The sequence below is a fragment of the Phoca vitulina genome, unplaced genomic scaffold (assembly GCF_004348235.1).
Source record: "Phoca vitulina isolate PV1807 unplaced genomic scaffold, GSC_HSeal_1.0 scaffold17, whole genome shotgun sequence".
NCBI classification, from domain to species: domain Eukaryota; kingdom Metazoa; phylum Chordata; class Mammalia; order Carnivora; family Phocidae; genus Phoca; species Phoca vitulina.
Genome location: NW_022589720.1, coordinates 8,886,050 through 8,910,792, shown reverse-complemented (window position 1 = coordinate 8,910,792; position 24,743 = coordinate 8,886,050). Strand labels below are relative to the sequence as shown.

The 24,743-nt window shown below is 43.2% G+C and overlaps 1 protein-coding gene across 5 annotated transcripts in view; it reads left to right on the top strand.

Annotated features, from left to right (window-relative positions):
* CTNND2 (catenin delta 2) overlaps positions 1-24,743 on the top strand; it is an 887,227-nt gene that overhangs the window by 496,518 nt on the left and 365,966 nt on the right. For all 5 annotated transcript variants that reach the window (XM_032415368.1, XM_032415365.1, XM_032415366.1 and 2 more), the window contains 2 exons: positions 3,999-4,171; positions 17,690-18,254. In XM_032415368.1, coding sequence (XP_032271259.1) covers positions 3,999-4,171; positions 17,690-18,254 — 738 coding nt within the window. The remainder of the gene's footprint in view (positions 1-3,998; positions 4,172-17,689; positions 18,255-24,743) is intronic.

The following is a 24,743-nucleotide window of genomic DNA, read 5'->3' as shown; positions in this document are numbered from 1 at the left end:
GTTCACTGGAGAAGAACCCCAGTCCGAGACATAAAGATTTCTCCTACTAACAAGTTATCTTCTCTTTAGGGGAGACTTTTTCAACCTTAAAATACCGGTCTGTGTATAGGACTTAATGCTGCTTGGATGGCAAACGGCAGCTACTCCTGGGCTTGGGGATAGAAGATGAGGATCTGAGTCTCATCTTCACTTTTTCCAACTGTATGACACTGGCTGACCCACCACTCAGCCTCTCCACACTTCTGTTTGCATTTCTGAGAAATCATGAAAAAGACTCCAGGATAATTTTTTTCACAGGTTGCTGTGTGGTCTCTAGTCAATTGATGAATTAGCAGACACACTGAGATATTATTGAGATACTGACATTACACTCAAAATACATGGCTTCAGTATCTTTCTAGGATCCATGGCAGGTTTTATGCCCCTCAGCAATGCTGTTCCCTTAGACTTTCTCCCCTCTGTCTAGCTGGGACTATTGCGTCTTGATCAGATCAAGGAATCCTATTGAGCAGACCCCTGGGCTCAGCTTTGAGGACCGTCCCATGATGGGGAAGGTCCATAATGGACCAGAATGGACAGAGAGATCAGTCAGCATAGAGATCTGGAAGCATACACACACCAGAGGGTAACTGTTGCTTTCTGTGACCTAATAGGAGCTGGTGATCCACTGTTGCTCATAGTTCAGGTTTCCTCTGGAACAATTAATTACACTAAAGGCAACATTCCGTTTCCCTGGGTGGAATTTTAAAGCCCAGTCTCTTCTCTCCGCAACTTAAGAAACCCTCTTCCACCATCCTCATCCCCTAGCAGATATGCTTCATATCCTCACGACTGTGGTCTAATATTACCTCTAGCCCAAGCCTCTAGCCAAGACTTGATGGAAAGTCAAAAGTTCTGGAGGAAAAAAATCATAATTTAAAGCCCAAGACTGTAAATGCTTTCGAAACCTCTGGAAAATTTGTATTTTCTACCTCAATGCACAATAATGTTAATAAAGGTAATGAAGAGTTAGTTATATGTAAATTTTACTTCCATTATAAAGTAATTAAGGATTATCCTATAATTTTAACCTTTTCATATTCTCATATAGCTTTGTTCTCTAAAATTGGAATGAATAAATGCTATTCATTTGAAACCTAGTGAGCAATGGAAATCATTCTAAAAGGCATGCAGTGTTTTGGCGATTATCCTGACTGTTTTGCCCTTGCCAGGTGATATGTCAGTGCTGTAATATTATGATACATTGCTCATTGTTGCAATTACCTTTGTCAGACTGCATCTAGGTTTCATGCTTGAGATGTGTGAACAAAATAATGGGATAGAGAATCTTGGTTTGTTTTTGTTGAGTATTGATCAGATACATCACTGATTCTATAAAAGATGAGCAGATCTGATTATTTCATGATGTATATTTCAGGAGCACATAAATCACATTTTTAATTGAAATCCCTTTGAAAAAGGACTTTAAATTGCTACCATAAGACCCTGCATGGAAAGCATTTGTAGGTTTCTGGTGATAATTCTATGAATCTATTCGGAATTTGCAAAATTGTAGGACTTGCTAACTACAGAGGCATGTAAGTTCCTCAGAGCAGAGTGATGCAGTCTTCTTAAAAGGCAAATAACCAGGACACATAGTTCTCTTGCTTTATAGATTATGTCCAACTCTTGGGGTGCCGGGGTGGCTCAGTTTGTTAAGTGTCTGCCTTCAGCTCAGGTCATGATGCCAGGGTCTTGGGATGGAGTCCTGCATCAGGCTCCCTGCTCAGCGGGGAGTCTGCTTTTCCCTCTCCCTTTGCCCCTCCCCCCCGCTCGTGCTCTCTTGCTCTCTCTCTCTTGCTCTCTCTCTCAAAAAAGATGTCCAACTATTTACAAGAAATTGAAGATTTTACTTTACTTTATTTCATTTTACTGACATTTCCAAAAGTCTGTGCACTGTTGTATCTGTTTCAACTTTCACTACCCTGGAGATGTGCTATCATGGGGGAGGGGGCATGGCCAAGGAAAGCCACACCTCAGGGTAGAAAGAAAGAGCCAAAAGAAGTCTCAGGGGGAAGCTGCCCATTGTCAGGTAGAGTGGGGACCACTGACTTTAAAAGGCCTTTGCTCTTTCAGCAGAGCTCACTCTCCTCCACTGAGCTGTGATCTTCAGTAGGGTAGTGTTCCAGGGGAAAGCCTTTGGCCACAGTTTGTGACTGGTCCCCCAGTACCTCCCTCTTCTTCCTCCTCCTTGCAGTTAGTCACTGTCTGCCCCTGCCCCCATCACCCCAGCTCCTCTTCCTCCCACAGGCTCTCCTATATCTCAGCCTGCCCCTCGCCTAGGCATCGTGACTCTGTCTCTGTGCCTCGAAGTTTCCCCAGCAGCAGTGGGGACAATATGTTTCTGGCATCCACAATGAAACTTTGACTGCACTCCCCATAGAGACATCGTATTTCTGGTGATTAGGCCTATAATACCATCAGTATGGATTAAACGATTTTTTGCAGGCTATTGCAAACTTCACCATCTGGTATATACTGTTTGCTTGGGACTCTATTTTCTAAATTACAAGAAAAAGGATTACAATTGTACTTTTGTTATGCCCTTCATGATGAAATTGGGACTGGATGGGAACATTTTTATATCCTTGCTTGACTTTTTTCCAGATTTCAAAATACCCAGTCTTACCTGTATTAGTTAATTGGCTTATTATTCAACATCCAGTGGTGAGAATGTATGTTTGCATTGTTCAGAAGCCTCACCGGGGAATTAGAGGGAAGGTGGGGGAAGTTCTTAAATGACAAACATTATAGGAACTGATGCTTTTTTAAGGAAGACACGTTATTTTTATACAAAAAAGAAAAGGCCTATTGCATGTTGAATCTGTGGTCTCATTTGAAAGAAAGCCATGTTATAGTCCTGAAAAGAAAGAAGTAAGGAACTTGAAATTTGCCCACATTTATTAGAAATGATACTGTGGTCTAAAACAGCCAACGAGGGAGATTAAGGACCGGGTAATGATTATACCATAGTCTGTGTGTATATAATTTTGCTCTTTCAAAAAAAGAAGTGACTTTGCACTACGGTTAAGAGAGCATGAGAAAGCTTGGGTTGCCAAGTCCTTCCCACCCAACTCCCTCTGCTCACCCTAGACCCCTCTCAAGCCGCACAATGGGAAATAACAACTGCATGCACTCTTCCTACTTCTCTGAACTCCCAAAGTGAGTAGGAAATGTGATTAAAGAAATTTGCTTAAATAGACAACAGGCAAACTCTTGCGAGGATCCCATCTAAACAGAATGGAAGAAAATAAAGCACAGTCTCTTATACAAAATATAATTAAATAATAAGGCCCGGCACTGATTCTCATTTCTCCATCACTTGTAATATCAGTCACATTAGCAGCACCAATTTTAACACTGTATCCTCTCATTGTTCTCCTACTGTGATGGCAGAGATAACCAGCAGTCGGATATCAAGTGAGATCAGGGTGAATTCTACATTGTTTGAAGACCTATTAATATTTTAAACATTGTCTACTCTTCAGGCATTGAGGTATTACATCACTATACGATACAATTTGCCACTGATGGGAAGGTTTCGAGTGTTTTAGCATCTTGATAATTAAGTAGGCGATATAATTATATGAACACAATTAACATGAACCAAAAGATAGACTTTTAAATTATTTCAAATGTTTCTGATATTGTGTAATCCAAAAATAACTGCTGGATTAACTAATTTGTCTCAAAAGAAATGTCTCTATGTAGGTCAGGATGAGATCATTTGAAAAAAACTACTCTTTTTGAGAACTTTTAAACCACCAAAAAAAAAAAAAAAAAAATCTCGTTTAAGAGCCGGAGTCAAATTATATGGTCATTTTAGTTCTCAGAATTCAAAGCATAGATGGCTGGAATCGTGTGCGTGTGATAATTCTAGGCTACTCTCAATAAATAATACATGTCATTTCTGCTTCAGTGAGGCTGTCACTTACTGCTCTAAATGACTTTCAATGCAGGGCCCAGCCTGCTCTCCCAGAGTGCACTTCAGCTCAATTCCAAACCTGAAGGGTCCTTCCAGTATCCGGCCAGCTACCATAGCAACCAGACCCTGGCCCTGAGTGAGACAGCCCCTTCGCAGCTCCCCGCCCGAGGCACGCAAGCCCGAGGTGCGGGCCAGACCTTCAGCCAGGTACGTGTGGGGATGGGCGCCTCTGCTGTGTTGGTCCCTGGGCTCCGAGGGAACAGGTGGGGAGCAGGGCTGTGAGCCGGCTGTGGTGTTCCCTCCTGCCTTTCTTAGGCATGCCCCATAACTTAGGAGAGATGCCTTCAGGGCTGTGAGGGAAGGACATGAATAATAAAATATGATTATCGAGTAACACTGAATTGTAGATCTTTTCTTGAGGAGTGTCTGTGAATCACTCGGGCTGTATCCGCTTTGTACGTGCTGATCTCCGTGAATGTGTGTCTAGTTACTATTTCTGTGTCTCTATGTGACATAAATATGACATGCGTTCTGAGTTTGTGAGGGCACCTGGAACAAATTTTTTTCTCCTAAAAAAAAAAATAAAAAGCATGAAGTTATTCCTTGGGCTTCATCGTATCAAGGAACGTAGTATTAATGCATGATCGAGTACACAGAACTCTTCCGAAGATAACTGAGTTTAGAAGTAGTTACACTTTGTCAAGTGTGATTTTGAAATGTGCCTGTAATTCTTTAAAGCGTGCGCTTAGCCCTGTGGTTTCAGACACAGATTTATCAGGTGCCGTTAAGATCAGCTCTTGGTAAATGAAGTAGCTACTAACCTGAATTCTTTCTTTCAAGAAAGATGTAAATGTGGTTTACGTGCTAATTTGGGGGTGCAGGCTATATTGGATGGACCCACCAGAATTAATATGTTGATTGGAGGGCTATCTTGTTTTTTTAAGCTGGTTTAAATTTATTTTAATCTCTGTGTTTTTACTCCTGGAATGAAGAACCCACAACCCTGAAAGTATCCCTATCAGCTGATGGGCTTAACTTCATACTTTCTGCATTAATGCATAGTACCTCTGCCAGGAAGCCTTCCCCAGCCACTCTACCCATCCTGGGCTCCTTTAACAATCAGACCTGTCCATCGCTATCGCCAGTTTATTGTTACTATGCATCCAAGAATCTTTCCAACGAAATTAAAATCTGTTTGAGGGCAGGACTGTTTTTAGCCTTTATCAGCAGCCCCTAGCCATCCCCACGGCCCCCAAGAAATGTCTGCAGACAGGAGGCAAGGTGAGCTGGAATGGCATAGCACAGTCACCATGAGATGCTTATTTTAGGTGACATGGACACAAGTGAAGCATAAACTGAAAGGTATCAGTGCATTTCAATTATTAAATTATTGCCTCAGCAATGTACTAAAAATATGAGTACCTTCTTCAAGCAACACTCTTGTCCATCCGTGGCGTTGTGACTTTTATCTTCTTGTGATGCCAAGCTATAGGATATGTGAATAAGAGGGAGTGGTAAATAAAACATTCCACGGAGAACAATGGCTTGTTCCCCTGTTGTGGTCCAGTGTGGACCCTGGTTCAGTGCATCTGTTTGGATGGAGAATGGAGGTGTGTGGGGCTTGAGAGGGATGGTCCCTGAAGTCACTGAGGGCAGGTCACATACACAGAGGCGACCCCTGGAACTCAGTACTGTTTCCCAGATCCAGGATCACAGTTCTATAAAAGCACTGGTCTGTCTTACCTCCGTTAAAGAAATGTGAAGGGATATGTGAGGGAATATCTAAAACTGGTTTTTAATTTATTAGAAAAAAAATTGTATGTACAAATATACATGCATTTATCATAAACACAAAATAGTCTTTATTGCTTCATGACAGAAGAACATTATATGATGTTTGAAATATTGGGTGTTATTAGCATAGGAAATATCGTTAGATTTCTTTTTAATCTCATTTTATTTTATTAAAAGATGAAATGGAAGTGATATGATTTTATTCTGTAGGTTTAGATTTTTTTTCTCTCTCAAAAGCATCCTATTCTTGAAAGGAAATATTTTTCTTCTTCTCATCTATACTGACTCTCTTTGACCATGATACACTGATTGTGGTAGAATATACATGATTTTGATTCTTTGGAAGCACACAAGTGGATTAGAGCCCTTCTTTTATCCTTTTATCTGGCTATACATCTAGATCCAAGAGGCCACATTCAGAAATAAGGAATATTTTATATTCAAATTAACCTATGAAAGCTATGATTTTAGCTTTTACCAATTTCCTAGAACTTCTAAGACATATAGGTAGTAAAACAATAAAGTTCTACCTTTTTTTTTTTTAAATCTTGAACTCACTTATTACTCATGTTTGGCTTTTTTTTTTTTTTTATAATATAAATATCTAAGGCTCCTGTAATTTGAGTTGAAAACATTGAATCAAATTTTTTTAAAAATCTGTATTCCCATAGCTGAGCGTCATGGAAAATAGAAATGTCAATATAAAATGAAAAATCAGTTAACTTATCAACTCATCTGTGAGCATCTTGTAAGCTTAATTCACATGTAGCTATGTAACGACTAGCTGTTAAATGTTAAAGCAAAGCTTTCTTATAAAATTAATAGCTACCATTTATTGAGCATGTGGAAGTAATCTGTTTTACATGCATCCTCTTACTTAATCCCCACAACAGGGCTATATTAGCATTGACACTTTAAAGATGGGGAGACTCAAGCTCATTGCATTTAGAGACGTTGCCACACACCATTTTAAGGCAGCAGTAGTGAAAATGGACACAAAGTCTTGACTGAATTGAAGTCTAGTGATTCCAGCAGTGTTTCATAGGTTTCCTTTTATTATTGACCAATTCAATTAAATTCATCAGCAGCTTGAACCTATTAACAGGTCTATAAATGTGGACAAGCAATATGGCGGTTTATCTACTTCCATGTTGTAGGAGTTCTTCTTGGAGCTAATTCTGTCATCTGCTAATTAGCATGGGAGTAAAATAGTAGAAGCTCAGAATGACAGGATGGGGCCTCACAGTAAAAGTCCGTTTTAAAGTTTAATCAGAAAGTGTAACAAAGTTGTAAAGATATCAAAGCTATGTATTTGAAGTCATCAGAGTTAATAGTTTGAAGACATCTATAAATGTTCTATTTCATGTTCAAGGTGATAATGTAAGTTCGAGGCGAAAGTGACTGGCATGCTCATTTACCCTGGCAGGTGACTGGATGGAGAAGTCTGAACATTCAAAACAGGGGGTTGTTCTAATCCACTCGATGAACAGGATTGAGGCCATTGGCGAATATCTAAATCTTATTTATTTTACTAAGTGGTGGATCTTTTAGCTTACTTTTAGCTTTCACGTGCTGCAGTATGAAAGGCATGTTTTCTTGAACACCCCATAGGACCTGTGACTTCCAAATAATGTCAGAGAAGGGTTGAACAAGTAAACCAGTAAGTTTATTCTGCATTTAGCATTATACCTTGAAATTAGGGAGGCCACATCCCATTCCGATAACATCTCCCTTGTTCAGATCATCTTGGGATGATCCCTCTGTTCTAGTGGTTTTGCTGAGCCCCATGACACATTCTTTTCAACATTCCGAGTGGTATAAAAAGGTCATTTCTTCGAGGCTGGATTAATTTTTAGAATACCTTGTAGTTAGAAAGTGCCAAAAGGGCTAACGAAGTTCAAATTATTGCCAGCAGATGCCAGACCAAGTTAATAAGGTCAATAACCAATCAACACGAAGTATTTCTTTTTTTTTAGTCTAAAAAATATGTGGAATTCTAAAGTAAAGCAAATGGTTTTCTGTCTGGCTCATAAATCATGCCAGAATGCAATTTCAAAGGAGTATCATGCATGTTCAAAGAATCTAATTTCAATTAAAATTTAAAAAAAACTCTAGTTTATTCAACATAATAAATATTTGTGGAGAGATCATCACCAGCATCACCAGGCTCCACACCAGGCCTCAGCAATACATGCAAAACCTACAATTGCCCCATCATATCAGTCCGCAGGTAAAGCTATAAGGCGCAAAAGGTGCAACAAAATATTAATTCTCTGGTGTTACCCAAACTAGAATCCTTGAAAGTCATTCTCCTCAGACTCTAGGTTGAGTTCATGGGGCTGGAAGACACAGGAGGTAAGACCCTTCCCATCAGACCCCAAGGCCTTTCTGGGAAGTAACAATGAGCCAATTTATGGTTATTCATTCCCCCCACCCTGCAAGCTCTGTGCCCCAGCCTCAAACAGGCTGTGTAGGTCACCCCTCCTTTTCCCCCTCCATTCCCCCCTTCTCCCTCCAAGTTAACCTTGGCCTTTGTGTGACTCTCGTGAGGTCCCCCCGTTAAAATAGAGCTGCTTTTCCAGGTATATCTGTGTATCTATGGGTTATTCTTTAATGCATCCAAGACGCTTTGTGTGCCTATTGCATGCCATGAGCTGTCATGCGTTCAGGATGAAGAAATAAAGAAAAGAAACGCAGTCCCCATCCTCAAGGAACCTAAATTCTAGCAGCAGCCATGAGAACTCAAAAAACCGACACCGGAAATAAGTAAATTACATAGTTTGTTAGAAAGTGATGATTTCCGTGAGGAGGATGTGATGCCAACCAGGGTAAGCAGGATCCAAAGTGCGGGGCGGGGTGTGACCGGTGGGGCCTTGTGCAGAAGGTAACAGCTGGGAAAGACCTGAAGGCAGAGAGAGAGGCAGCTAGTTGTATGGCAGTCCTGGGGACAGCAAATGCAGTGGCTCCCAGATGAGGCGGCCTGGCATGTTGACAGAACATTCTGCAAGGAGGCCAAGGTGGCTAAAGCCCCGGGTGCAGGAGTTTTCGAAGGGTTGGGAAACCCAGTGGATTATTGTGAGGATCTTGTCTTTTACTCGAGGAGGCGCAGCATGGCCTGACTTATGGGTTGAAAGCATCATTCTGTCATATCACAGAAAACACCCGATAGTTAGTTGCAGATGAGTTTCTTCCCATCAGATGGCCTTGCTGCAGGAGCAGAAACCAGACACAGCTGATCTCCGTATCGCAAGTAACTGGCCCAGGGTTCACCAAGCATTCCTCAGGCTCCTCCCACCCCAGCCTTATTCTGGATAATCCTTCTGCAGAGGTTGTGGGTAGAGAGCAGATCGAGAAGCTGGCTCTCCTCCAGGCTTTGTCTACTTCTGCTCACATAATGTTTCCTATGGATTGTATGAAATGCTGAATATAAGACTTCCGGCATAGAGGAACCACTCTAGATGCGTTGGTCTCTCCCCTGTCCACACATAAAGTAGTCTCACCAAGCACTTCTTCCCTCAAAAAAACAAAAATAAGGAAAAGATACGAAAGGATGCACCTGTGTACAGAGTACTGGCAGGAGCCTAAAGATTTCAAAACCACTCTCATGTCATTCAGCAGAACAGAAGTAAGTGTGTGCACATTTATAATCCTAGAAAAATGCCTGCTTGCTAAGGGAAATGAAGAATTGTATGATAGTTTTGCAAAATAAAACTGGACAACAGTGGGTAGCCTAGAAAAGCAGTAAGCTTGTTCAGAAGCAACATTGCCCTTTCTTTGTGATCTGGCCTACTTATTTAATGTGGCGCTGACTTTTGTGTCTTAAAAGTGCTCATTTAGACTATATCATAATTATAAATATACCATCTGCTCATTGGTGCCCATGGCCGGGTGTTCTTTGAATTTGGAGCATCACTTAAATGGTGTAGTTTCACGTCAGATCAGTGTGAAAGTCAAGGGGATGGAGAGCTCTGTGGATGGTGGCTCGGTGCACAGAAAGCCACATGGTGCAAAGAGAAGCAAATCCCCAGTAAACACCTATGTATTGGCCGTTGAATGGGAAGGGTCATGCGGATAGCTGGGGTGACATCACTCCGGTTTGCTTCATTATGAGCAAAGTTGTTGTTTGGCAATACTTAGGAAGAGAAAAGTCACCAATGAACTTGGAAAACACAAAATCACAAGGATGTATTTAGTCTAGAATATAGACAGTATGTAACATTTAGAGGAGAAATTGCGCCATTTTCTATACTTTCCTTGACATGTTTGTGGGGAATGGGCAGCTTATTTGTTTTTAAGATAGTTTTCAGATGACCACCTTTTGGAAATCCTTTCTCATTACTCTGCTTTAAAATCTTCCCCCTCCCATTTTCTGTTTCCAGTATAAATATATATAATCTGGCTTCAGTAATTGAAACATCTCTCGTTGCAGGGAGGATATGTGTGTGCTGTACTAGAGTAGTTCCTCCTCTAAGCAAGTATTTGGCTTCTTAAAGTAAATACTGAATGAACCTCTTGCTGGAATAAAAGTTTCTTGTAGTTTATTTTTGCCAAGGCTTATTGAGTTTTTTAGGAAAAGTTGCCACCCAGAAATCCCTCCTTATATATTCTATAAGATAAATTTATATAAGACATGTCATTGTTTTCTTTTTCTGTTTTTTTTTCCATTGGTAGAGGCTTTTTAAAAAGAATTTATTTATTTGGGGGGGGCGTGTGAGCAGGGGTGGGGGCGGGGGAGGAGCAGAGGGAGAGGAAGAGAGGGAATTTCAGGCAGACTCCCCACTGAGCAGGGAGCCCAATGCAAGGCTCAGTCTCACAACCCTGAGGTCATGACCTGAGCCAAAATCAAGAGTCGGACACTTAACTCAGCCACCCAGGCACCCCTCCATTGGTAGAGCTTTTTAATGGCCATATGAAATACTCTTCTGAATATTTATTGATAATGACCCTAATCATACCTTTATTTAAAGGGAGGGCAGAGGGTAGGAAAAACCATCACCCAGGATGCAAAAATCCATCCCACCCGGTTTGTACTAGTGACTGGAAAACCCTGGGAAAATAGATCCACTAGCACCTCCTTCTCACTGCAGTGACAGGGCTGATAGGTTTGCAAGAGCACCCACTCCCTCGCACACTGTCTCTCTAATTGTGGGATACTCATGCAAAAAGAAAGCAGTGAGGGTGGTCTCCATTTTTGTCTCAAAGATTATAGCTCTTATGGCCCTTTTAATTGAGTTGTTCTCTTCTGGGGAAGGAATTCCTTCCAAACTCCTTGGTTTTTCAATTAAGTTTACTTTGCTCTGGGCACTACCTTTCACTGTAGTACAAGGTCACCACCAGGTAAACCCTGCCCTTCTGTCCTCATCCAGCAGCGATGACTCCAGGGACAGTGTGAACTGTGAACGGAAGCTGTCTCTTTATGTTTCATGTTAGCTTTTACCAAAACCAGTGCTCCTCAGGGGAATTGCTAGACAGGGCTCTTGATGATTTTATTTGGCTATTTCCAAAATCAGACCTTTCTCACAGCACGAGGGTTTTCTACCTTGGGACTTATCTTAAAGAATGGCATTCCTTCTAAAGTCAATTTCAAAAGAGAAGATACCAAATTGGGGGAGCAATGATTGTAGCGTTTAAGCAAGTGCATTTCATCCCAGGGAGTAAGTTCAAGGGCACAAAACTTATTTGGGAACGTAGATTCATTTTAATTGGGTTGTGCTATAGGAACATTTCAGACAATAACTAAATGAGACTGTTTTGCATTCGGAGGCATGATTTCTTCTCATTTCCAAGTTGTGAGGGTAAAGGACTTCGTCCACCTGAGTGTGCAGACTGATTCTAGGAAAGTTCTACATGCTCTCAGATGTTTTAATCAACAGCATGTAGCCAATATTTCTAAATCATGTTACCAGCTTGTTCTGGTTTAGAAACGGATTTCTTCAAAGATGTCATCTTAAAGCCATGTCCTGTTTTTTTAGTATTTAAAAGCTATTCAAGCTTCTTAACTCATCAAACAAATAGTCTTCAGTCATTGCTTTTATTTTCTTAGTTGCATTCTCTCAAACGGCCTCCCACCCCCTTGCTCATCCAATCAATGTCATCTCCCGGAGTTACTGCTCTTCCACGCCTGGACTGGCTCACCCTGTTGCCTCTGTCTTCCTTTGAAACACGCTCTCCAGCTTTGCCTCTCGTGACACTGTTTTTGCCCAGGACCTCCTCAGCCATCACAACCAGGAATATCTGCGCCATGAATTATTAGCTTCACCAGTCTGATGGTAATCCCAGGAAAATGAAAGCGATGGAGACAGCTGGTGGGGGAACAGACAGCTGACCCCCCAGTCATCAGGCTCCCTCGGGGAGGCCATGGAACAGGGAGTCCAGTTGCCCATTCCTGACAGCGTTGGCCCAGCTGCCCAGCATTCTGGGCAAATATTCCTCCTGACCCAGAGTTAGGGGCCTCACTGACAATTCCAGGAAACTTGGCAGGTCTAAATACATCTTCACGAGGACTGCCCATGAATCACAGACCTGCTTTATAAAATGTGGTGTTTACTGCAGTGACATGGCTTACTCATGATTTGAAGTCAAGGTTCATTAGACAGCCCGGGCTGTCAAGTCTTTTGTTAACTGGCTGCAGCATAGTGGGGTTTTGTGTGATTTTTGTTGTTTTTTTTTTGGTTTGGGGTTTTTTTTCTTTTTGTTCTTTTGTTTTGTTTTGTTTGTTTTGTTTTGTTTTTTGGTACTGCCCAGCCTCCCAAGAATGAGGATTAAATAAGTTTCTGAGTTTGGAGAATTATTTCCCCATGTCACTCCATGCCCCATCCCTACTCCCTAGACAGAAGGTAAAATGTGAAGGGATGAGGAAGCAGCTCTGCTCTTTGTTGAGGCCAATGCCACATTCTGGTCCAAGAGTGCCATATTTTCAGGGCCTCAGACTTCCAGAGAAGAACAATGTCATAATTGTAGGCCTGGTATTATTCTGTAAAAATTACGATAGATCTCCAAAATAATGTCAAGGTAAAATATTTCACCTAAAGAGGATTGCAGAGAGGCCTTCAAGAACAGACTCCTCATTTGTACATGGAATATAGGAGGTGCCAGTTAATGGTTTATTGAGTGAGGGAATGCATTAATGCATGGATCTTGAATACTGTTGGTTAATGGGTATTGGGAATAATGTATATATTGCCTAAATGCTCATTTTAACTTTCTTTGTACTACACTTTGAAAATACATTCTCCCCTTAAACACTTTCATGAAATAGGTATAAATAGCACTCCACAATTACACAAGAGGCCTCAGTGTACACACACATACACACACACACACACACACACACATATATGTGTGTATATATATATGTACACAAACACGCAAACATACAACATACAAATCACAACTATAGCATATTCTAAATCTGCCCCATCTGAAACTTATATGTAAACTATTATGCAGATGAAATATCTAGTTTATAAGAGCTTTGATAAGTTACGTGTATTGTTCATGTCTCATTTTTTAAAAATCCCTACATTTATTTTTTACTTGAGATATAATATACATAAAGTATCCATTGGAACTGGAAGTAATGTTCCATTTTTCTCTTGATGAATTTCTGTAATGGGAAGCAAGGAAGGAAAGACATTTAGTGAACCCCAGACTCAGCCTATTGGAAACTATTTAATCAGAGTGTCTATTTACAATGTTCTACTTCCTTGTTAATTTCACAGAGGCGGGTCTCCTATTTTGGAGGGTTTAGGAAAAACAAAGTAGCCCTTTGGGTTGGTCTGTTCCAAAGAGCTAAGAATGAAGACACTGACAGAGATTGTCCTTCTCAAAGGACAAGACAATATTGGGGCACAATCTGCTCCAAGTATGTAGAAATTTTTATATTATTTTAAGGATCTTATCATCAATAAAAAGATTATTTCAGTTCTTACTGCATTTCCAAATATCCTTAGGGAAGAAGGTATAATAGTTATTAGTTTTTTATTGATGTTGTTGTTTGGGGTTTTTTTAAGGGAAGTTTTGGAACTCTACCTTTAAAATTGGATTTACAGTTTTATAGTGTTAACATACTTTTAAGGTAGAATTGAGCTTCTGTGACAGCGAAGTGGGTGACATTCTATGCATGTTAAAATCTGCTTATATTATTTTTAACCCAGTGACCTAGGTAGTAATAAACCTAGGTCTGAGGCATGGATTTTGTATCCTTAACTGGCTAAGAGTTGCTAAATAAAATCACATAGTGGAACAAAACATAACCACAAGAGTGGAAACAAGCTCCCAAAAGACTACTGCTTTTGTCCAATTGATGCTGTAAAAACAGAATTCTCTGTGTAACCAAAGACTCGTTCGTAGGCCCTTATGATTCCATAGCCATCCGAAGGGAGGCTAACACCCCTGGATTATTTATTATAAACTGCAAAGTGGCTTATAGCATAGTCCAGTAAGGTGGGCCACCAGCCACATTTGCCTATTTAAGTTCAAATTAATTAAAATTAAATATGTGTTAAAATCCAATGCCAATTTTAAGTACCCAATAGGCTCCTGTGTCTAGTGGTTACCATATTGGGCAGTGCAGATACAAAACATTTCTGACATGAACAATACCAATCTTAAAGGGCATGTAAATTTTTATTTATGTTTTAATTTTTTTCGTGTAAAAAATGGCAAAATTTCACCAAGATCCTACAATATTTAAAAGATTGTTGAACTGGCTGCTAGAGCTTGTCAAAATACCTGGAGCTGATATGGCAGTTCTCAAAACTTCCAGAGTTGGGGGCCATTTAAGGAATCTTTCGAGACAATAATATTTAGCATTTAGTGCTCCTGAAACTAGACATTCCAACAGATTGAAAGGGAAATTAAACGTGTGCTGAGTGTGTTCAGGGTTTTCCTAGGACCCACATCATTCTAATGTTTAAATCCTAGAGTTCTACATAGCATTACTTTAGTTTATATCGGTATACTTTAGTATTTGTTTTATTAAAAATTATGCAACTTGGCAGTGATATCATTAATGTCACATAGGGCTATTATTAATGGTATATATGCAAGACATAACACAAAGTATTCGTTCTGTTATGAGCAGGGGACTCTCCTTAGAGCCTCTGGGGTTCTCTCTCCTCCTTCTGCTCCTGTGGGAAAGGTTTAGAGAAAATTCCTGTCGTAGGCTTTTCCGCCACTTGTCAGCTGGGTTCTGCGCAGCTGAATGTAGCTCAGGCCCCAGGAGAGCGTCAGAAGAAAAGTGAAGGAAGAAGGTCCCTGTCTGCTATAGTGGTGGTTCTCTATCAGCCGGCATCCGCCTCCCCCGGGCAGCTGTTAGAAATGCAGGCTCTCAGGCTCACTCCAGACCCCGGACTCAGAATCTCTTCTAGATCGGGGGCTTGTCAACTAGCAAGCACCATAATCACCTTTAGAACTTGTTAAAACAGCTCCCTGGGCCCCTGTGTCAGAATCTCCAATTCAGTAAGGGTGGGCTGATGCTGATTGCAGGCAGGGACCACACTCAGAAAACTAGTGCTCTAGGGAGAACTTGTTCTCCTATATGGTTGCACATTGGAATCACCTGGAGAGCTTCCTAAAAGCCTGCTGCTCGAGTCCCATCTCCAGAAACCCTGAATGGCTAGGGTATAGCCTGGATACTGAGATTTTTTAAAAAAGCTCCTCCGCTGATAATGCCCAGTCAGGTTCGAGAAGCCCAGCCTATACATTTCATGCTCAGAACTTCTACTGGGATGGAAGCAGCATTGGAAGTAAGCAGGTGCCTTCTGACTCCGGATGATGCCGGAATATATCTCGGGGCTCAGGATGAGCTCACCGGTTCTATCGAGCTTCTCTACCATCCTCCACACATAACCCCACCCCCACCCCATCCCAAAGACTTGGAATCGGCTTTATTAACTATTCCTTTATTCCACAAATATCCATGGTATCTCTACTATGAATCAGGCCTTGCTCTAGTGTCTGGAGACACCTTATTGAACAAAGTTATGGCGTTTACATTTTACTTTCACTCCTACTGTTAAATTCAAAATAATTGCTCAGTGGTGTTAAAAGAAAACTAGAGCTGGACGGTAAAGTGGTGAATACAGATTTTATTCAGAGGGGAAAAAAAAACTACTATAGTAGAGGAAAAGAGACCTCGGTAATGAACTAGGCTCAGTCCTTACTTCAACAAGGAAAAGTGGGATTTCTGGCCAAGGAGCAGGGTGCAGTCAGTGGCAGAAAATTGCTAAGAGGAAACATCAGGGGTAGGGGGCTCTGACTAAACCTACCTCACAGGATTCTTGCTGAAGGCAAGCCCCCTGCTGAGAAGGCACCTGATGGGCAGTGGGGCAGGCGGAACCAGGTGGGACCTGCAGGGTGATCCACCATGGAGTGTGGGAGCTTCTGGCTAAACTGACTCAGCAGGATTCTTGCTTATACCAGACAATGCGGAGATGAACTACAGAAGCTCCCCGAACCAGGGGCTCATTGAGAAGAGAGTTCAGAGGAGCCTGACTAGAGTTTGGTCCAGGAGAAAATCTTTGTCAGTGGACTGATATAAAATATACACAAATAGGTAAAATACATACATCACATATACATGCACACACACACACACACACACACACACTTTATCTCCTTTCATCCCACTGCCCTTAATAAAGGATTTTGATTTGACTCAAATTAACTCCCTCGGATCTTCCCATGAACCTGACATCCAGATAACATTTGGAACACTATGTGTGTGCGAATGGAGGTGCCCCCGCTGTTATCTGCCAATTGCCATTCCAAAATGGGTGGAGAGGCAGCATTGAAACTTTTAATGGATGGCGTCTGTTGAGTCTCTCTCCCCCTTCCCTCCATCTTACCCACTTCCTCCTTCCCACTCAGTTCCCACCCGTAATTTCAAAACCTTCCTTCCCAGTTTCTCTCTCTCTCTCTCTGCGCACAATCCCAACCCCTTTTCACACCAGCCTGCTCTCAAAAACCTTTCTGCTCCCGGGAAAGCCTGGAAGATCCCAGACCTCCTGCCCAGAAGTGGTTGACAATGTAGTGTTTTCATTCGAATGCAAATTTGTCTCTGGACAAGATTCAAGGAAAGTGCTTTCCCCTCCAACGGTCCCTCCAGCTCCACCCCAGCCCTTGTTGTCTTTTGTGTTCTTGTAAATAAACGAGAGGCAACTGGCTTTCAATTTGAAGACACAGCTGCAGGGGGCTCTTAAAAGCCAGCTAGAGAGAGAGAGAGAGAGAGAGAGAGATGCTGAAAGATTTGTTGCCCAGCGTTAAAATCTAGAAAAGGGAGGCTTTTTTAGTCTTGCATTTGCAATTGCTCTGATTCCTCTAGAAATGCTTTATTTATTTATTTTTAATACTGAAAGACCAAGGGTATTTATTTTGACTTAATAGTTTTTCCCTCCTTTTAACTTTTCTGGTCCAAAACGAAGACTCACCACGCCAATAGCAACAGAATAAACTCTGAGAAGTATGTTTATTCTTGATGTTCTCCAGATAAGTATAAAACTTAGCCGATTTTGGAGGTAGAAACTGTATCCAGTGAAATGACCGTGGGGGAGGGGGACTTAGTGCCTTGATTTCTCATCAGAAGGAACGGATCCTGATGGCCCTGTTGGGTGGCCTTTTAAAATCTTGAGGTGCCTAATGCGATGCCTCTGCTATTGCCGAAACATCTTAGATATGTAAGCAGAACACTGTCCCACTCCCGGACGCGATTCCCCCCCCACTGTCGGCCGTTCCCTCCCGGCGGAAAAGACCCTGCCGGAGAAGATCGAGGGGCGTCTGCGTCCCGATCCCACGCGCAGTGCCGCCGCCGAGCGCGCCCGAGTTTCCCTCCCTCGCCGGGGGGCCGGGCCGCGCGGGGAAGGCGGGGGTGGGGGGGCCCTTTGCTTCCAGCTGGCTAAGCGCGCGTGTTCTCTCCTCTCCCGCGCACAGGGCACCACGAGCCGCGCGGCGCACCTGGCGGGGCCCGAGCCCGCGCCGCCGCCGCCGCCGCCGCCGCGGGAGCCGTTCGCGCCCAGCCTGGGCAGCGCCTTCCACCTGCCCGACGCGCCGCCCGCCGCCGCCGCCGCCGCGCTCTACTACTCCAGCTCCACGCTGCCCGCGCCACCGCGCGGGGGCTCCCCGCTGGCCGCGCCGCAGGGCGGCTCGCCCACCAAGCTGCAGCGCGGCGGCTCGGCCCCCGAGGGCGCCGCCTACGCCGCGCCGCGCGGCTCCTCGCCCAAGCAGTCGCCCAGCCGCCTGGCCAAGTCCTACAGCACCAGCTCGCCCATCAACATCGTCGTGTCCTCGGCCGGCCTGTCCCCGATCCGCGTGACCTCGCCCCCCACCGTGCAGTCCACCATCTCCTCCTCGCCCATCCACCAGCTGAGCTCCACCATCGGCACGTACGCCACCCTGTCGCCCACCAAGCGCCTGGTCCACGCGTCCGAGCAGTACAGCAAGCACTCGCAGGAGCTGTATGCCACGGCCACCCTCCAGAGGCCGGGCAGCCTGGCAGGTAACCGGCTCGCTGACCACTTTCCGCGGCTCCGCCCCGGGTGGGGGACAACCTGGGCGCTTTGTAGGGGAGCGTGCAGGACGGAGCAGAGCGCTGGCCTTGAGCGGAACTCAAGCTGGGCGTGTCTGCGGGCCAGTGTGAGGCGTCCGCAGGATGCAGAGAAAGCCGGGCCGTCCCTGGGCTACGTCAGTGGCTAAACTGAAATATGCCAGTTACTTCTTCGGGAAGTCATGCAGTCTCTCAAACTAACGTCTCTCAGTCTCTCTCTCTCAGTCTCTCAATTTCTCTCTCCCTCCTTCTCTCTCCCCAGTCCGAAGACTAAGACATCCATAAAATGAAGTCAAATTTAATAAAGAACCACGCAGACCTGTTGATGATATCCAGAAAAAGAGCAAAGCAAATAAAAATTGCAGAAGCTCTATGATCACCTATAGTTACCTCCATTTCGTTGTAGAAAAATGGGAGATTTTCCCAAAGCAGCCATTCAGTTTACATAGATTTCCAGAGTAGTGAGAAAGTAACCAACGATTAATTGCCTTGAATTGTTACTACTTTGTTATGGCTCTAACTTATTCAAATTTTTTTAATATTATGTCTAAATTTAGTTACTGGGAAAAGTAAAAGACTCCCCCATACCCATTGCATTTACATAGTTTCCCACAGTGGGGGAAAAATAACCAGTAATGAAGTCCCTTGAATTTATTCCCTGCTTATTATAGGGACAGAGGGGTTGGGCTGGACTGGGTTTGTGATAAGAAACCTGCTTTTTCTCTGCCAATTCAGAGGAGGTGACATTTCTGTGGTCGTTATGCCCATCAAAGACCAGGCTGAGCTGGTGCTTCTCTGCTGGTAGCGCCATCTGCTCAGCTTAAACAAGACACTGTGATTGAAAGACTAATGTTTTGTCTCCTAAAGCACCTGACAATGAACCCAGATTTATTGTTGATTTTTTTTTTCCTCTTATGAAAGTATTTGGTAATTGTGCCACTCTAGTAACAGATGCTGTGCTCGTATGTTTCCTTTCTTGACATAAATAGATGACTGTGAAGATAAACAGGATTTAAAAAAAGGGGGGAGAACTTGTTGCATACAAGAGGCAGGTGTCCAGGGTCTGCTTTAATGCAGCACGGTAACTGCCAGTGTGGACCAGGATGCGGGCTGGAATTCCGGTGCCCCCAGATTATGCTAGCTGTGTTTACTGAAATGAAGATACTCTCTCTCACGCTCCTTAAGAGAATTTTGGAGGTAGACGATCGTTAATGCCCACCCAGCGGCTGTGCCAAAGTAAGGACTCAGGATTAGCAGTCTGGACAGCAGAGGTGGCTAGGAGACACACATGGAAACTTTTGTGTACAGAAGTTTGGAAACTTCGTTTTATACATTTGTAAAATAAGTTGCTAGATCAGTCAAGGAGTGGGGAGCCAGCTGCAGAGCCCGTAGGTGACCGCCCTCCTTGCCCTTCTCAGTGGCCACAGGGGGAGGAGCCTGAGCCCCAGAGAGCCCCGTGGCTTGCCAACAGCCACTGCATTTCCTGTGCAAACCTGGGGAAAGAAACCAAGAGCTTAGCTCCCAACTCTTTCTCCTGCTGATCATATGGCCTAAACGTGTGCTTGCTCCACTCAGTCATCTTAGTGAAAATAGGGAGTATGGGTCTGTTGGAGAGTATAGGGAGCGTGAATGGGGCAGAAGGAAAGCCTCGCTGTTCTTTATGTCACTGAATTTAGGAGGAGGTTTTAAAAGTAAATATGAGGTGAAAATCACTTACTCTCTGTAAAACCTTGAACGACTGTTACTGAGGGTTTGATGTGTGTGTGTGTGTGTGTGTGTGTGTTTGGGGATAGGGAGGTGTTGGCCAGGAAGAGGCGCACTTCCCGTGAGTGAGAGCCACACAATCCATGCGCCGTCTCTTGCCTCTGCCTTTCCAGCCGTCCCTCAGATTCAATGCCCATATTTCATCATGCTCCCTGGTAGGAAAAAAAACAATCAATGTGCCATTGACGATTCTTAATTTTAGAGCTACCATGAACACTTTAATGTTTGCATTATTTGTTCAAAACGCATGCTTTTAAATATTCATTTAAAGATTTTTCTCATGCAAATTGCTGCTGGTGGTTTTTGAGTTTAAAATTACTCTATAGCTCTGCATAAATACTTGGGTGGCAGAAGATTAGATTCCCCATTTAGAAATTAGAAAACTATGGCCCAGGAAAGGTATGGGGACAGACTCTAACATTTGCAAGAGATCCGGAATAATGGAGCTTGGGGACCCCACACCGAATCTGTGTGTTTGATACCATTCCAGACATCATAGAGTTTGAAGCCCCTGGCTTGCTAATTGAAAGCACTGTGGAAGTCAAGACTGAAAAATAGCTTTTGGTTGCTCAGGGTTGTGATTTTGGAGATTTGTCAGTGATAACTACGAAGTACAAATATGGGATAGGGAGTGACTTTCACTATTGAATGAGTTAATTCATTCAGTAATTATTAAGCACCTTTTATGTTCCAGCACTGATTTAGACCCTGGGGATACAGCAGTGATCAATATCAACCCAAATCCCTGGCCTCCTTTCAAATGGAGACGACAGAAAATCAGCATGATAAATAGTTTTGGTAGAGTGGCCAGGGAAAGCTCTAATTAGAAGGTGACTTTTGAGTCGGTCATGAAGGAAGTGAGGGAGCTGACCATATTAATATGTGGGGAACCGCATGCTGAACAGAAGGAGTGGCAGGTCCCAAGGCTGGTAAAGGGGGTTATGTCTGATATGTTTGCAGACCAGCAAGGAGTCCAGCGGGGGTGGATCAGCGAGAAGGAGGGCAAAGAAATGACATGAGGTCAGCAAAGTGAACAGCCGGGTCGGGGTGAAAGGGAAAGCCTCGTACGTCTTGATGAGGATTTGAGGTGGCTAGCCGTGCCAAATCCATGGGAGCCATTGAGGATTTGGGCCAAGGAGTGACACAAGCTGACTTCATTTATAACAGGGGCCGTCAGGCTGCTGTGTAGAGAATATATCGTAGGGGATCAAGAGCAGAAGCCAGAATACCAGTAGGAGGGTTATTGTAGTAATCTAAGCAAGAGAGCATTATGGCTTGGGTCAGGATGGTAGCAATGGAATTTATAAAAAGTAGTGTAATTCTGGACGCATATATATGGTGGAGCTGACCGGATTGTCTCACAGACCCAACACCCAGAAGAACAGAGTCCCTATGGGCTGAGGTGGGGCGCGCTGCAGAGGAGTCTAGTTGGACTGGAGGCAGCGCTAGTAAATATAAGATCTTGGTTTTAAACATGCGCCATCTGTCCACCAGACCCAAAATACATGTGAACTTAGTTGGATTCACAGGTCAGAGTTTAGGGGAGAAGGCCAGGCTAGAGATCAAAATGAGGGAGTCATAAGCAGGTGGGCAGTATTTAAGACCATGAAGCTAGAAGAGACGACTTAGGGAGTAAGTGTAGAGAGAAGAGGTCCAAGGATCGAGTGCTGCCCCCCCCCCCCCCACAGATCTAAAGGTCTGGGAGTTGAGAAGAAGGCAACAAAAGAAAGAGATAACCAGAAGTGTAGGTCAGTGTCATTTATGAGAAGCCAAGAGAAGAGCGTACCTCAAGGTAGAAGATACTATGTCAAGTGCAATTAAGAAGTCAAGGCAAAGGAAGACTGTTCGATGACATTGTTGAACAGTTTCAGTGAAGGATGGTGGGGAAATCCTACTGAAGGCAGGGGGTGGTCCACAAAACAAGGGGAGAAGGAAAACTGGAGACTAAAAATGTGCAGAATGTTTCCAAGCAGTTTTTATTGCTTAGCTACAATTATCTCTAGAGATTCAAAGTTCTGTCTGAGGATTTCAAGCCATCAGTTGTAGGGGGCGCTTGGTAAAGAACATTCTTTGACATTTTCCACTAGATCTTCCCAGTGGCCAAACTTTTATAAAGTGTGGCCAGAAATCTGGGAGTTCCAGCTCTCTGGGAAAACACCAAATTCAGATTAAACCTAGAAAAGTTTGATTTCTCAAGTGTTAGGTCATCAGGATCTGAAGACCTCTTAGAATGTTTTCTTTCTACCTCCTCCTCCTCCTTCTTGGTCTCTCTTTTCATCATATAATGGTGCCTGAGTGGAAACCCAGTTCCGCCTTGCCCAAGGTGTGCATTACACACCTTCTTGAAATTGTTCTCTCATCTCGGGGATCAAAGTAGTATCTCTTTGTCTGATTTAGACATAAATAAGAGAACATATATAAAGTACTAGCACATTTTCCGGCTCAGTAAAAGTTAATTCATTTTATTTAATAATACCACCATACTAACTTGGCTGTGTACGGAAGAAGTCATTCATTTTTGCTTCAGACACAAAGGAGATCTTTTGAGTCTGAAAACGTATCAGTGTCTGTGTTGGACAGACAGAGATGAGTGAGAGATCATCTTTGCCCTCAAGAGATCCAGTTTCAGAACAGATACATGAATGGACAGTCTTAAGCCCCGTGCTGGGATCCGGTAGATGTGGGTTCTGTGGGAACATCCTGCAGGGACATCTTACCATCGTTTTGGATGTGGGCCACGGATGCTTCCTTGATGTGGTAGCCCCAGAGCTAAGTGGTGTAGACGGAACTAGTGAGGAATGGTAGCTGGAACCAAGTCCAAGAGTAAAGAAGGTGGGGAGTGAGGGGTAGGGAGTGTGATAGGTAGAGAGTGTCAGTAGATCAGGGTTTCCTGAGCCAGAAATGGATGGTAGAGGTGGTGGGGGGAGGGGGAGAGTAGAAGAGATGAGTAGTAAGGGGCATGTAATTTCGTCCCTCCCTTAGACAGCTGACATGAACCTATTTGCGCATTAAAAACTCCATTGCGGGGACTGAGTGGAGGATAGATTTACAAGAAGGAACAGGCAGGGAAACGCTTGGGAAAGCACTGGAATAGCCCATCCCTGCTCCCAGGCCTAGTTGTCGAAACTCCCCCTGCCCCCCACCTCCCCACACACACTTGTTTTGGAATGTGACAATCATGACTTATACCTGGTAGAGGAAGAAAGCTAAATAAACGGCATAACTAGTTCTTACATTTTCTCTTGACAAATAGGTTGCTTATTTTTTTTCTTTTTGATAGTTTAAAAGTTAAATTTATTCATTTTGTGCATGATGAATAAAATTATGTTTTAAAGAACCCCATACTGCAGGATAAAGCATTTGCTACATGCCAGGCATTGTGCCAGGCACTTTGCAAACTGTGTCTCATGTAGTTTCCAACAACTTAAGGAGGTAGGTGTGATTTTTGCCGCATCCTACAGATTTGGAAACTGAGGCTTCTCGGTGAGAAGTTACTTGCCCAGAGTTACTTGGCAAAGTGACGGGGATGTGATTTGAACCTAGATCACTTTGAGTCCAGCTTCTCTATCCTCTTAAACGTACATGGTATTGGGATAGAGGCAGTATATTTTTTGTTAATGAAGAAAAACACCAAGAATATAGAAATACAGTCCCAGTTTTTAATTTATTTAAGTAACTAGTGATTTTGAAGAAGCAAAAATATCTCAAAAATGTGTCAGTAATCCTATTGAATACGACTTTACCAGTACCTATTTTTTATTCACTTTTGTAAAGGAAACAGCATGATCCTTTCATTTTCTGCTTTAGAGCAAAATTAATCCTATTAAAAGGAGAAATCTGAGTTGTAAATAGGTATTAAAGTTAAGTCAAACATCAGAAGCTTATTTTGAGGCAAAAATGAAATGAATTCAAGGCAGATTCTTAACCAATGATTACAGCCAAAATTGGCTTCCTAGGGACAAGAATTTGGTCAAGGCATGTCCCTCTTTAACCTCTGCCAAGTGCTCTTAAACTCAATATTTAGAGTGTATCACATACTAGAAATCCCCAATTCCACATATTTGGTGATTTCAACTCCATTCTTTGACTTGTTAATGATTCCAGGTGCACCTGTTATAAGAAAGAAAGAAGCCCCACCTAATGCCATATAAAAGCTTTGCAGGCTCCACTGTCAGGTTCTCAAAGGAAACATGAACTCTACTCAAATAACGAGCGAGTTTGTTTAACACACAACACTGGGGATCTGGGCCGAATGCAACATGCTATCTGGCTGCCGCTGTTCCTTTCAGTCGCCTTTCCCGAAGGTGATCTTTCCTTGCCAGTGGACAAACACTCAGTTTTTGTGAACCTTCTGCTCACCCTTAAGTAAAACAAAAATTTCTAGTTTAGATTCACTAATTTGAATGTGATCAGCCTGTGATATCAATCAACACTTTAATCTTCTTTCAAAGGCAGTGAAGGCTGATTTTTCAACCAACATTTCCGGGGAGGGTTTTGGAGCTGGACCTCCCTGGGGTCTCCTCCCCAGCCTCTGAAGTTCCATGTCATTCCCTGCTGGCCATGCCCCTCAGGTCCAGCCTCTTCCTCAGAAGCTCTTGCTCTCAGCACTCAGTCCCAGTCCAGGGTATGTTCTAGATCAGCATATAATATAGTCTCTCTCCTGCATGCTGCATTCTG